Here is a 15,588-nt window from a genome sequence, read left to right as displayed (position 1 = left end):
AACCTTGTACATTTACTTTAAAAAATGTGTCTTAGAGAAATTTGTTTTCAATGAAATACAGCACTGCCTGTGCATCTGTTTGACTTTGAGAATTTAAATTAAATAACACAAACAGTAAATAAGTCAGTAAATCAAAATGTACAAAAAACACAACCCCATAAAAATAAATGAATAAAATGTAAAAAATGAGAAGTCCAAATCATAGGAATACTAAATCAATCAATCAGTACAATCTGTATCTATCAGCTTCAACTTGATGACTAGAGTGAGAATTAATTAAAAGCAATTTATTTCACAACGTTGTATTAAAAGGTGACCAGGGACTGATTTATTTGTTAATCAGATTTTTCCTTGCAGCAACATGTTTACAGTCGCCACACATTTTTGGTACACTGCTTACTGCAGCGGCCCAATAGTTAGAAAATATAGTTGTGAGACTACGCATAAAAACTGTGATGGAGTAAAATTGCTCTTCAGGTTGTGCACACTCAAAAAAACAAACATCCGGCATAAATTAGATTCATTTTTTCCTTCTTTTCCTTCTGATATTTCTGACGGCTTGCAAAAAGTAAAACGACTATTAAAACTTTGAACAAAGGATGCTTCATGAGTATCATTTTGTTTTTAGGTCACTTTGGCACAGACTGCAGATGAGCCTGTGTTTCTCTTTCTGTTCTAAATGTGGCTGATATTACAGAGCACAGACGTTCACCTTTCCCTTGCAAATAGTTTTAGATAGAAATGCAAGTTCCATGTGGCAACATGCGTATAAACATAAATAAAATCCACGCCATCAGATTGGTACATGGTAGTCTAAGATTTGCTAATGGACATAATTTGGTTAAATAACCAAATTATACTGTTGTTTGAGTTCAGTGAAGTTGAGTGTATTCAAATAAAACTCTCCTGTTTAAAGTGCACACAGGTCCCAATTGTTTATAAAATTGGAAAAAAATATATTTTATATTTTCTATATTCTCATTTGTTAATTTTTATCTGCAGCTTTCTGACCAATCGCTGATTACCAATCTTTTAAAAAGCCTGACCTGCTGATTCCAAGTTTAGCCCATACCAATTTTTTTTGTCTGAAATGTTGTGAAATATAGTTATAGAACGTTGCTGAGTTAGCAACAGTGGGATAACTATTGTTGACTGCAAACATGCAGACATGATCTGGTGGAATGGTTTATCAGTCAAACCTTTCTCACAGGAGAGAAGAGGACAGTGGTTGATATTTTAAACCTTTGCCAAGGTATAAGATTGGTGTATAAGATCGGCTTCACATATAAAAATTGTCTGACCACCAATCTACCAAAATTAAGAAAATTGGCACCGATAAATTGGTGCACCCCTAGTGTGTATGTGTATCAAGTTGGGTTGAAATAATTTAATTCAAATAAAAGCACTTGTATATTGTTACAAGTACAAATAACCACTGGAATTTTGTTACCTCATTGGGTTTTATTACTTTTACATTTTTTAAAATGAATAACTAAGAAACTTACCCAGAAAACTCTCGAACCAAACATTCAGAAGTGTGATTAGAAATGAAGTTAAGGAATCCTGTTCTTTTTGTACATAGTGCACCGCAATAGCCTTAATTCACATCCCATATTGTGCTGATCCCATCTATCTATGCTTGCACTAAAAACACAGATCAACATGTGCTGGACATTAAAGGAAATGTAAAATCAAACTGACATTAAAAACCTCTTTCCCAAGGAAAACATAGTCAAGATGGGCAACCCTTGCATAAACCTGTTTACATACTGTAGTGCACATAAAACAGTTTTCTAACGCTTTAGTTTTAACTTTTGTCACTTGCGTGGTTCCATATATTTCAAATTTATCCCATTTCTAACAAACCTCACACTGCCCTCTTGTGGTTAACTTTATGTACTACTCCAATCTAAGTCACTATTTTGACTAAGCTTTGAGTACTTGTCTGGGGTAAGTTTATTTACACCAGAACTGATCTGCACATGTTGTTAGAGCGCTTTTCGTCCCCCCCCTCCCCCCTCTAGCTTCTGTTGATTATAATAGTCGTGTCGCCACGCCCACGCCTCATTTCAAATCTGGCGCCCATAACACAAAGTTACGGCGGGGCCACTCCCCTGTACTACCTCAGGCCGCTGTGAGCGCGCATGCGCGCTGCTTCTAATGGACCGCCATTTTGTGTTAGGCCTACTCCTCCAAAGCGGGAGAAAATTAAGAGCTCGGCGCAGAGCACACACCACCGTCTGCTGCAGGATTGAGAGGAGCAATCACCGGCGCTGAGGTTCGAAGTGACTACAACGGGGAAAAGAACCAGCCTGTAGTAAGTGAAAGTATCATTTTGCCTCCAAACAAGGAGAGGTTTTTGTAGGAGCCGTCGACGGCCTCTAGGTGTCACGGTAGGGCTTACCGTCCAGGCGGCTGGCGGGGGGTGTTTGTCTCCCTCTATCGTTATCCAAAATACACTAAATGCCTCTATAAACCCCCACTAGGTGAATCTGTCAAGTATGTTTGAGGCTTCCAGACGAGATAATTGTGTATTTACGTGGGGATGGTTGTATTTATCGGTATTTCTGATTTAAGTCTTTTCAGGCCTGACGTCCATCTTATCGTGCCCTTTGTTTCCTGTTTTCAGACGTTGTCGCGCTTCCCCACTTAAACACAGCGAAGCTTAGCCAAGTTCTTGTCTCGAAACCCAACTTATAAATTATTTCAGATCAAATAAAAGCAAACAGAAGACGGGTAACTTCTGGTTTTTAAAAACGGATAGATGAGTGGCTGGGGGATTGGCTGATCGACAGATTGTGATTGGGAAACCGTCAAACCCCATCAGTGTCTCATTATCACCGCAGGAAGACGTGAACTGACTGTCGTTTTCCATTTTTTTTCAGTTAAACCGTCGGATTCGCGGTTTCTTTGAAACTGCACTTTATGATCACGTTTTAATCTGAATTACTGTAATTGTATTCGCTACAACTCGGTTTAACCTGCACTCCAACATGACCTCCATTATTTTTAGTTTTGCGCGCTCCAACTTGGACTACTTAGGTTATTTGTTTTACATTTTTAAGACGTGTTAATACTCACCCAAATGTGCTGCTGAAACTACTGCAGCGGGAAATAGCGCTCCACGTAAAGTAAAATACTTTTTACATTTTAAATCTGTTAATAGTTGATTTGCACTGATGAGTTTTATTTTTGTTTTATCTGAGCTGGTAAAACAACAATGCAGCGATTGTAAAGATGCTTTCAGGTATTGGTAGTTTATTATGTTGTCTCAGCATTGATTTGTTGAAAGTCCTTTTGAGTATTTCAGCGCGATCAAAGGGCAAAAAGGCTTGTGGTAATTAGGGTTGTGTCGTGTAGATGTAGGGTATCGGCGATATAGACTTAAAATTTAAATTCACAGGTTAGTCAAACTTATTCCAAATGGTCGTCTACTTCTGTACCCAGTTGCAATAAATAGTTTACTGTTAATAAATTGTGTTGCATTGTGTTCAATGTTTTTTTTTTCTTGTAGAATAAACACGTGGAAAAGTTGATGAAAGTTATAGTTTTTAGTATAAATGCCTATGCTTCGTGCCCATTCCTGGGTTAAATTCTTTGTTTTTGTTTAACCTTCTTGCTTATAAATGTTAAGAATATCAGTAGATCACATCCAAATGTTTTTTGTTAGAAATGGTTCACTGTGTAACACGGAAACGTATTCTTGATTTACCTTGAACAATTCTCATTCTGTCAATTGAGATTATTTTAAATCTTTATTAGATTAAAAACAAACTGGTTAAGGTCTGGCAGATGCAGCTGAAGCCCATAAACTTTGCTGTGTCTGATTTTTGAAGCTGGAAATGATGGCACTTTTGAGGTCAGCACATTTTTGTTGCAAGCAGATGCACTTGCTATTTTTATCTATTAATAAATGTGCAAACACATTTTTCTCCACCTTATTTTCAAGTGCTCAAGTGACAAGCTCACAAATCGATCTTAAATATTTGTGGCACTTGAAGTGTTAATTGGTTTATGCCTATAACTTTTAGTTTCAGCCGAACTAACTCAGGTCTGCTCTGCAACTGCTAACGTTCCCACCTCATGCACAAATGTTAAGCATGTAAATGTGTCTTTTCATGGCTGGCATCCTATATGCACCAGTTTTTTAATTATGTTATTCTAAGCAACATTGCTGCTATTATTGGATACACTGATGTCTGATTAACTTAATTACTGCCCCACATCGTACAGTTAATTTCAGACATCTGAATCAGGCCTGTCTAGATTATGATTAATGAAAACACAAATAAGTATACCTTAGGTTAAGATAAACCCAAAAGTAGGAGGGAGAGAAATTAGGGATGCAAGATATATCGACATCAGCATCGGCCCTCGAAATAAAACTGTGCCAATATTAACAACCAATAGTTTTCATCTATTACTGTCAAGCCTGGCGGCCTTACTAGCCCCGCTGCCAGGCTAAGCGTTGCTTGTCTACGTTTTTAGGAGGAAAATATATATATATATTTATATATAGGGGGAAAAAAAAAATATATATATATATATATATATATATATATATATATTGATATATTTTTTTATTTTTTTTATTTATTTATTTTTAAAGCCGGGCTGCAAGCGTCTCTTTTGCTCTTAGTATTTCACTACCAGAACAGATTTATTCCTAAAGGATAGGTTTATAATACATAGGTTTATAGTTTATGCATTTAAACCTGAACGCGCACGGACCAATCACACAGCTGGCGCCTTTGCGCTTTGCCTCGCGCGCTGCCGCTGCTTTACCTCAGCAGGATCGCGCGCGCCTCCTTTCACTCAAACTGGACACAGGCTGACCTGTATGGATATTTACATCAATTTACTGTGAGGAATTATGATCCTTAGGAGAACTCTAGGTAAGAGTTTAAAACCCACCGCGTTAGCTCTGGTTGCGCAGCTCAATGTGAACCGCAGGAATAACTTGTAGCGAATTCAGAGGTGCGTGTTGTGAAGTGGTGAGAATGATTTATCTTTGTGAATGAACAATTATATGGGGCGTTTACATCTCAACACGCTACCCAGCGTGTGGCTCTATGTCTGTCTTCCCTGTAAAGTTTATGTCTGTGGCCGGAGCGTTTGTGGATAATGACCATCGCTAACCTCATTATGCAGGTTCAGCCCGGTGAGGAGCTTTCGCGCCCTCCGGTCTACGCATCACTCTGATTTTATATTATTTTATTATTTTTTTTAGTATTTTTTTTCTGGTTACACTTTGCATCAAACCATTTCAAATGCGCTGTCTACTTGGAGTTAATGCGCGCGGCCGCACGGAGATCTGGGGGAGAGGGGGCTTTTGCTGCTAAAAACATCAGGAGAACAACATATAGGAGAAGGGAGTAGCTAAATTGGCCAGCCTAAAAAGCAATAATTGCAGTTTACTAATTTGTGTAAATTCAACGATTAAACTCACAGCATCAGATTGTTGCTATGGTAACAAAACAATCTAACTATAAATATTGTTCTTTGAAGTTTTACAAAGTATACTTGCCAGCACCTTAAAATCTTGTAATTAAATTTTAAACAATTTAAAATCATTTAATTTATGTATGCCTAAACAATTGAATCACAGCATTGATAATCTCACTAAACAATTGTTACATTTATGTATCTGTGGTCTGATTTAAAATATTAGCGTTTATGAGGGCCTGATGGAGCTGCTGATTTAATTTGGATTAAACAGAAGTGCAAATTTGTTGTTTTTAGACTAGCTGTGGGTTTAAATAGCATTTCATTGGAGATCTTTTCCTGTAACATATAATTGCAAAGTAATACTTTTACATTTCCTGTAAACTTGGCATCTTTTAATACAAAAACACGGTGAACCACCAGGCTTAGCAAGTTTTCTGGGGGATTGTTATTGGTATTGTTAAATATCGGTTATTAACGGCAACTTTATCGTTTATTAATGACAACGTTAATATCAAATATCAGTATCTGCCAAATTTTTCATATTGGTGCATCCCTCCGAGAAATGATATATTTATGACATTGGGATCTGAATTGACAAAGTATAGACTTGAACAGCACCTCTACTGGGTAGTGGTTGGTTTCCTTATTCCTAACCATTCCAACCCTTTCTTCCCAGAGCGTTGGTTAGCCCATTGCCATGGAGGGCGAGGTCGTTTCCATGGAGTCGGCTCAGGCCGCCGCCCTGGCCTCTGATGGAAAGGTCCTACCGGAGGGCGGAGAGGCTCTGATACAAGCGGCGCAGGGAGAAGTGGCCGGTGACATGAACATGATGGTGATGGACGCTCTGGATCCCACTCTGCTGCAGATGAAAACAGAAGTGTTGGAGGGAGGCGGCACAGTGACGGTTACCGGGGGAGACGAGGGTCAGATCATCACACTTCAGGTGTGTACAGGTGACCAACGTGGGTTGTAATTAACTTGACGTGTCGTGAGTTGTTTAATTGTAGCTCTGAGCTGTTCTCTGCAGGTGGTGAATATGGAGGAGCAGGCCGGTGCCGCATTGGGTCTCGGTCAGCTTCAGCTGGTCCAGGTCCCGGTCACAACAACAACTGTGGAGGGGCTCCAGGCCACTTTTGTTGAGGCGTCAGGAGCTAATAAGGATGCAGAACCGGTTATCTGTCACACCCTTCCTTTGCCCGAAGGCTTCCAGGTGAGAAATGATTTCCTCCTTCTTTTAAATCCATGGTGTTGAGATTATTATTCAACAGCTTTGATGCTCTATACTGAATATTTAATGGTTTGTTTAGGTTGTAAAAGTGGGAGCGAATGGTGAGGTGGAGACTGTAGAGCAGGAAGAGCTCCAAGCGGCTCACGATGAGCTCCAAGCAACACAGGAGGAGGAAGAGGAGGATGAGGAAGTGATTGAACCTGAAGCTGCTGTCCCTCAGCAAGAAGACCCAGAATGGTCAAAGGATCCAGATTACCAGCCCATCACTGCTATCCGCAAAGGGAAAAAGGGCAAAAAGAGCCGACTTCGGTATGCAGAGGGAGATCGGGACATGGATGTTTCTGTGTACGACTTTGAGGAAGAACAGCAGGAGGGGCTCCTGTCAGAGGTCAATGCTGAGAAGGTCGTGGGCAACATGAAGCCTCCAAAGCCCACCAAGATCAAGAAAAAAGGTCCATCTTCATTTCTAGCACTTGAACAGAGGGGTAGTTTCCTACTTACATTTTGGTGTCTATATTGTAGTTTTACTTTTTTTTCTTTTTTTTTTGTCTGTTCTTAGGTGTGAAGAAAACTTTCCAATGTGAGCTCTGCAGCTACACCTGTCCAAGACGTTCTAATCTGGATAGACACATGAAGAGCCACACTGACGAGCGGCCGCACAAATGTCACCTGTGTGGCAGAGCCTTCAGAACCGTCACGCTGCTGAGGAACCACCTGAACACACACACAGGTATAATGAGACAAAGATATTAAAATAATTATACTTCATCATCAGGTACCACTTCTAGTATTCATAGTTACTGAAGCGGTAAATCAAGTGGTTCTGTCAAAGCTGGATTAAACGGCATATGGCAAATTGACTGTTGACTACATGCATAAATATACAAATGTTTGAAACCAATACAGAAAAGTTTATTCTCATTTTCTTACATTTTAGGCACCCGGCCACACAAATGCACAGATTGTGACATGGCCTTTGTGACCAGTGGAGAGTTGGTGCGCCATCGTCGCTACAAACACACACATGAGAAACCCTTCAAGTGTTCAATGTGCGACTATTCCAGTGTGGAGGTACTTAGGTTTATTCAAGGGTGTCGCATTTAGTTTGTAAATGTATTTACTTGTACTGTGAAGCAATTATTTTAATTTTGTTTTCATAGGTGAGCAAGTTGAAACGGCACATCCGCTCTCATACTGGGGAGCGGCCGTTCCAGTGCAGCCTTTGCAGCTACGCCAGCAGAGACACCTACAAGCTGAAAAGACACATGAGGACACATTCAGGTAAAACACACCTGGCCTGTTGTTTTTAACCCGTTTGCACGTTTTTGCAGGGTATCATAATATTTTTCCTTCCTTTGTGTTTCAGGGGAGAAGCCGTACGAGTGCTACATCTGCCACGCCCGTTTCACACAGAGCGGCACCATGAAGATGCACATTCTGCAGAAACACACAGAAAACGTGGCCAAGTTCCACTGCCCCCACTGCGATACGGTGATCGCTCGCAAGAGCGATCTAGGTAAGTCCTGTCAGGATGTAGGAACAAAATCGGACATGGTGTTGGAATCGGTTCTCTTCAGAATGAGCGACTTTAGGTTGTGTGGCGTTTCCTCTCTAATAATATTAACCTGGTCGCCTTTTCTGTAGGTGTTCACTTGCGGAAGCAGCACTCGTTTATCGAGACGGGGAAGAAATGTCGTTACTGCGACGCCGTGTTTCATGAGCGCTACGCTCTGATCCAACACCAGAAGACTCACAAGAACGAGAAACGTTTCAAGTGCGACCAGTGTGATTACTGCTGCAGACAGGTGGGATGCAAACATCCGCTGCCTGGAGTTAAGACTTTACATGAAAACTGCCAATTGTAAGATGTTGTTGTGTTGTCTTGCAGGAGCGCCACATGATTATGCACAAGCGTACACACACAGGGGAGAAGCCATTTGCCTGTAGCCAGTGTGAGAAGACTTTCCGTCAGAAGCAACTTCTGGATATGCACTTCAAGCGTTACCATGATCCAAACTTTGTTCCCACTGCCTTCGTCTGCAGCAAGTGTAGCAAGACCTTCACTCGCAGGGTAAAACGTGCTGAGGTTTCAGTGTAGCTAGCCGCTGTAGTTTGTCCGGTGGCTGTCAGAGATTTAAAGTTTGGTCTGTTCAACAGAACACAATGCTGCGTCACGCAGAGAACTGCATGGGTGAAGCTGGTGGAGACGAAAATGGAGACCCGTCTCCCAAGAAGGGACGGCGTGGCAGAAAGAGGAAGATGCAGAGCAGAAGGGATGATGATGATGATGATGATGACGACGACGACGAAAACACTGGTACTTCAAACTTTATTTTAAGATTAAGCTTATGTATGTGTTTATGTTCTGCACATTTCACAGCTCAACCACAACAACATACACTGTCCTCCATGTCAGTTCTCATGGTGGACATGAGAATCGACTTGCTTCTCTTTCTGCTCGCTTCTTTTTACTTCGTATCTTAATACTTTCTGAAGCGCTGCCTGGTTTTTCTAAGTAAAACTGCTTGATAGTATCCACAAAACTATTACACATGACTGGTTAGTAGTCCAGGACCCGGTGGCTGGAGAACTCATTTATTTAAACTTTTATTAAATTATCAAAATATATTAAAAACTGTCACAAGCCTCCTTTGGTTGTTTAGAAAACAGAAGGTGAAGTACACATTTTCTCTGAAAGATGCATTTTTAGAAATTTAGAAACTTCTGTTTGTAAGCACCACAGACATTTTTTAAGAATTTAGTTTGATGTTTTTTTGTTGTTGTTTATAAAGCTCATTAAAATGGTCTCTGTAACTCTTCATCTAACTAATTAAAATGTGTCCAGACATCTGGGAGGTTTTAACAGGCCTGTTTTTATGCAGAGGGAGAACTGGATGAAGTAGAAGACGAGGAAGATGAGATGCTAAACGAGATCGAAGTCGAACAAGCCGAACCAGTTGTCCCAATTCCTGCACCAGTTGAACCCCCGGTGAAGAGGAAACGTGGACGCCCCCCGAAGAACAAGCCTGACCGTAAGTTTCCCTCTCGTTTTTAAGACATTCACCCTCGGACATTTCACTCTGTAGCACCAGATCCTGACCCGGGTTTCTTTGCAGCCGCTGCCATCATCCGTGTGGAGGATGAGGTCACAGGGGAGGTGGATGACATCATCGTGAAGAAGGAGGTCGGTGCGGAGCAGGAAGAGGGCGCCATGGAGGAGGTGGTGGTTGGCGGCGTCAAGTCGACTATTCAGTTGGAGGAGCTGTCTCAGGTAGAAGGAGCGGCGGCGGCGGAGGTGCAGATGAGCGAGGCCCCACCCAACGGAGACCTGACCCCTGAGATGATCCTCAGCATGATGGACCGATGATTTATGTGAAGGTGGAATCTGTAAAAAAAACAACCTCCCAAACCTTTGGTTAAATCTTTATTTTAATTCTTGGCATTTAGGATAACAAAACCTTGCACCATGCACAGAAAACATCACTGTTATAATTTAAAAAAATGTACTTTTTAATAATGTGTCGATAAAGACTTGGGACAAGCGGGGGAGAAAATGTTAATAAGGATTTATCAAACCAAAAACAAATTTTAGTACATTTTAGTTTGAGGTGGCTGTAATTTGTTGCAGTTTCTGTGGGTGATTTGGTTTACAAAAGTAGAGTGTGTGTGTTAATCCATATTAATTGTCTTCAAAAATATCTGGATGAGCTTTTTAACCTTTTCTAGGACATTTCTTGCCATTTTAGGCTGGTATATAGAGTGTAAATAGAACCTGAATATTTAAAGCCCAAATTGAAAAAGGTAATTGTACGAACAAACGACTGTCTCGGATTACAGCCACTTCAAATTACAAACCATGAAATATCTTGATTTTTTTTTTTTCCTTCCTATGTGGTTAGTACAATTTCTTTCTTTTCTTAAATCATATTCTAGTTTTTAAAAGCTTAATAGACTGCTTATCTCATGCTCCTTTCCTGCTACTGTAATACCTGTAGAAGATGTGTATGTACTAAACATTGTCACATATGAGTGCAAAGATAAAAACAAAAAAAAAACTAAATAGTTTTGCTCTCATGTGTAGTCATTCCACATTAGGTTAATGTTTTCCTTTTTGTACTATTGGCGAAGCTACGTAGCAGCTTGAATGACCTTTTAATAACTGGCAGTTGAGAACAGATGTATGACTGTACAACCAATAAAAGTAGTCATGGGACTGATTGTTAAGTTTCTGCAGTTGTAATGATCTATGTTTTTTAAAGGAACTGGTTTGGCTCTGCTGATATGTTAGTACGGTTGCAGCAAGAATTCACTTGACACATTTTGTTAAAATTGGCTGGCTGGTTGGGAAAAAGCAACAAAATGAAAAATGTCAACATATTTTGCTTGCAAATATATTTTATTAAATTGGAAAGCCTGATTTTTGCTTTGTTTATTTATTATATGACAGATGAGTGGAAAAATGTGCCTGAGTTTTAGCTGGGCTTGAGGTGCATCCTGTTTTAAAGACATCTGGAAATGTACAAACTCAAAATAACTCAATAGTTCTTTACAGGTCTGGATAAAGGAGAACAAATGAGAAAAAATAATTGTATTTCAACATATTAATCCCTATTCTGTTTAAATCTTGTTTGTCCTTTTCTTTCTTTTCTCTTTCTGGTCCTCTTCATTTTTCAGTCCTTCCATCCTTGTGTCCTTTTTATTCTTGTCCCTGTTTTCCTTCTTTCTGCTCTGCCCTTCATGACTTCAGTTCCCCCATATCTGTCTCTTGTCCTCCCTCCTCTTGTGTCCTGCTTCCCTTTCCTCCTTGTCCTTCACCATTTTTTCTTGTCTTTTGTTATTCATTGTTGTCCTACTTGTCTTTGCTCCTCCTTTCTTTGTGCTCTCATCTTGTTTCCTTCCTTGTCATTTATTTTCCTCCTCTGACTCATCACCCTTCCTTACTGTTTTTTTTTTTACCCATTTCCATATTTGAGGTCTGCAATTTGTAGAAATGGCTCAAATAATTTCACTATTTTTTAGAAAAGTGGTAATTCTGAGTTAGTTTTTACATGAAATATATATGTAAAAACTTAAACTTGCTTTTTATAAGCATAACTGGCTTGATTTTCACTTGTCATGTGCTTCATGTAACGTGTCACATGGGCAAAGCAAGTTGAGGCCAATTACAAATGCTTCCACTAATCAGATATACACACTTTGGAAACACTTTATTTGAAGGGGTGTGCATAAGACTGACATGACACCACCTGTCATGAACATAAATCAGTCTTTATGAATGTTTATGACAGATGTCATGAAGTGTCATTCGGTAAATAATGACACTTTTAATGCAAAGTTGCTCTAAAAGTTGCATTAAAAGTGTCAACTTTGCCTGATTTAGTAAATTATGATAATTTAATGCAGAGTTTACATTTTTAATGGACTTTCAATGCAACTTTTAGAGCAACTTTGTATCAAAAGTGTCATTTACCGAATGACACTTCATGACAACAGTCAAACATTCATAAAGACTTTAGGATCATGTTTATGTTCATGACAGATGTTGTCATGTTTATGACGGTGTCATGTCAGTCTTATGCACACCCCTTCAAATAAAGTGTTACCCACACTTTTATTTTTTATGTTCTGAGAGACATTTCAAATTAGATTTAAATTGAAGTTGCCTTTCAGTTATTATTCCTATTAATTTACAAGAACAGGAAAAAAGCATCAGTTTTTATAAACTGATTGTGCTTCTGGGATACTAATTCCATCTGAGTATTTTCACTGTAAAAGTTTAAGCAGAGAGAAATGCCTGAGGGGCCTCCACTGAAGTTGACGTCAAACCTCAAGTGTAGAAAAATACCACAAATTTCATAATGATTTTAAATAAAATCTTTTAGTAAGAAACATACAAATCCATCCAAGTCAGTTTTATATTACTGCTGATGAAAAACCTTTGATAAAGTGATCAGTAACAAGTGTGACCATCTTCATAAAAGCATGTTTTGGTAGTTTGCTTGTCAGGAAGCGTACATGTTAACACTATGCCAATATGGAAAGACATCAGCAATGACTGGGAAGGAAGATGGACTCTATGGTGGAGGTCCTCTATCTCTGAGAAGCTGTCATACCATTTAATATTTAAAACGGTGTAAAATTACAAATAGTACACCTTAATTAAAAGTGTGTAAACTCAGGTCAAATTAAAGGTTTGGTTGTTTATGTAAGTTCTGTTAATTGACTGAAACCGTTTTTTTAAATTATAATACAAAAATCTTGTTAAACTGATGGTTTAAAGTTGCGGAAAGTGTGTAAGTGGCAGCAAAAAGCGCCATCGCCATTCCCTCCTGCTGTCAGGTGACCGAGAGAAGGCTACATTACAATACGTGTTCCCGTTGTTCTTGAAACTAGGAAATTCCGACTTTCCAGTTGAGCAAAATCAACTGGAGCGGCACCGGAAGTCAGGTTTCCCTTTGAGAAACTGGCAGTAACTCCTACTAGCCCCAGTTACACCTGAAGGCTGCGGACTTCGCGTTTCAAAATGGCCGCCGCTCTCATCAACGGTAGTAAGATGTGGTGGAAACATGTTTATTTTACATGACGTACAACTAAGATTACATCTTAAAGTAAATATTGTGGCGCCCATAACTCTAAACTGATCAAATTAAAAGTGGTGTTTGTTTATGTAAGACGTATTACAACGTTTATGAGCATCACCATGTTGAAATTCTTACTCTATCTAGAACGATGTTACCGCGTTGGTCTGACGTCAAACCAGCTCCGAGTTTTGTGCCTGAGTGATAAATATTCATAAGTTCAGGTATGTGGATTTGTTTTTGGATCATTTGGAGCAACAGTAAGTGTGACGCAAATAAGAATTTGAAGTTGTTTTAAAATACAATTACAAAACTCCTAGAGAATATTTTTCTCTGAGTTCAATTTCAGCTGCAAGACACGAATACTTTTGCCCCAAATGTGCATTCATAAACTTTTAATAACTGTTGCTCAATTTCATTTGCACACTCAGAATGTGACCATAAAGAGACAATGGTATTCTGATTTCATGTGGTTTCTGAGAGCCACCTAGAATTACAACATTGATCCAGAGCTATAAATAAGTCAAATAAAAATGAAAAATACTGTAACTGAGTGACTGCATTAATGGAGAGCAAAGGTTTTAGGCTATACTTGATGATAAAACTACTGGTAATAACTGTTAAATCTAGTTTGCTGACTACAGATAGTATTTTGTGGTCAGTTTTTTTCTTTCTGTATTATTTTAACGCATACATTCCTCTGTTGACATATAGGGCAGAGCTTTTTTATACATTTTCGGTCTTTTTTCATCCTTATTACATGTTTTCAACCAATTTCTCCCTTTTATTGTGTTTTCTTGTACATTGTATGCATACGCAACAAATTCTTTTGAGCTAGCTGTGGAAAACACCGCATGGATTTTAGGAAAATTTGGCACAACTAAAACACGTGGAAGCAGTTTGCAGCTCAGTGCGGTGTGTTTTTAACCCTCTGCAAAGGGAATCCACACTTTATTATCCCAGTTACATCAACTTTATTCCTCCTAATTTCCGTGCCTTGATTCCCCGAAACTGTAATAATTAGTCGAAACAACATAATTTACCCAGCGGTGTAGCACACCACACTCTGTCAGCAAGCCAGCTGTGTTTTATGGGTAAAAAGTGCCAGATGCTCGCCCCCGTCGTCCCTTCATTCCCAGCCTGCGGGTCCAACTCGGACCAGCAACCCTCGGGGCTTCTACCGGACCAGCAACCCTCGGGGCTTCTACAGCTCAGATTTATCCGTCGTAGCCGAACCGAACAGGCCGCTCATTGTGACCGCTGCACTGGGAAAGCTTTCGTCTCCTGGTCCTTCCTCTTTCTCGGAATAGTCATGGCTATTTGTTTCCGCTGCTTTCTCTGTGGTGTCGCCAGCACAGAAAAGGGGTAGCAACGGAGAAAACAGTGACTGAGGCTGAGGGACATATTTGTTGCCACAGCAACTAGCCAGGCCCAATTTCCGGTTGAAGGAGTCAGATTTCAAAATAATCTCAATAATAATAATAATAATAATAATAATAATAATAATAATAATAATAATAATAATAAAACTCACTTTAAACTTTAAACAAGTCTTTCACAAATCAAATATTTTGGAACAAGCAATAACAATAATATGCAATGTTATTGAATAATGAAAACTTAATTTATTTCAGCAACTTTATCACTAGGTGAAACATTATATAGATTAAATACACACAGATGAATGTTTGAAAGTCCTTATATCTGTTATGATTACTTTCTGCTTACAGTTAATGTAAACATGACATATAAAGTTAGAATAATACATCACACTAATAATAAAAAACAGGTTTCTATACAAAAATGTAATCTTAATGAAGTGTATGTTGCTTGAAAATACGCTAAATCTTTCTCCATTATTTTTCAATTTAGGGCAAAAGAATGTAAGAAACCCCAACAACTTTAACTTAATAAGGTAGTTTAGATCAACTATAACTTGACATCCATTCCCAACACAAAATCCAACTCATTTGTTTAATTGAAATATTTAAAAATAATAAAATAAAAAACTATTATTATTATTATTATTATTATTATTATTATTATTATTATTGCTCATAAGTATTTTTTAGTTCATTATTTTGACCTACGTGACAAAAAGTTTGGACACTTCTGCTTTAAACCATTTCATTCACATAAAAAAAAATCTTCACCTAAAATAATAGATATGTTTTTCTAAAAAAATTCCCTAAATAAAATTTTGTCTATAAATACGGAAAGATGTTTTCGTCGAAATACCCCCCCTAAAAAAAACAACAACCTTTGGCTGTTATTTTAAGGTAACTAAATGTAACTTATTGAGCTTTTATGCTGAAATCTGCCCGCCGGAAGTAG

The 15,588-nt window shown here is 38.8% G+C and overlaps 1 protein-coding gene across 1 annotated transcript; it reads left to right on the top strand.

Annotated features, from left to right (window-relative positions):
• Nucleotides 1-2,154: 2,154 nt before the first annotated feature.
• Nucleotides 2,155-11,093, top strand: LOC103462539 (transcriptional repressor CTCF). Its single transcript, XM_081605193.1, has 13 exons — nucleotides 2,155-2,317; nucleotides 6,127-6,391; nucleotides 6,476-6,658; nucleotides 6,756-7,128; nucleotides 7,236-7,406; nucleotides 7,614-7,747; nucleotides 7,837-7,957; nucleotides 8,043-8,192; nucleotides 8,321-8,481; nucleotides 8,565-8,747; nucleotides 8,834-8,993; nucleotides 9,559-9,708; nucleotides 9,793-11,093. The coding sequence occupies exons 2-13, from the start codon at nucleotides 6,146-6,148 to the stop codon at nucleotides 10,041-10,043; spliced, it is 2,283 nt and encodes a 760-aa protein (XP_081461319.1). The 5' UTR covers nucleotides 2,155-2,317; nucleotides 6,127-6,145; the 3' UTR covers nucleotides 10,044-11,093.
• Nucleotides 11,094-15,588: the final 4,495 nt, after the last annotated feature.

The sequence above is a fragment of the Poecilia reticulata genome, chromosome 3 (assembly GCF_904066995.2).
Source record: "Poecilia reticulata chromosome 3, P_reticulata-male-v2, whole genome shotgun sequence".
Taxonomy (NCBI): Eukaryota; Metazoa; Chordata; class Actinopteri; order Cyprinodontiformes; family Poeciliidae; genus Poecilia; species Poecilia reticulata.
The sequence above is the reverse complement of the archived record's forward strand: the minus strand, read 5'-3'. Positions and strand labels throughout refer to the sequence as shown.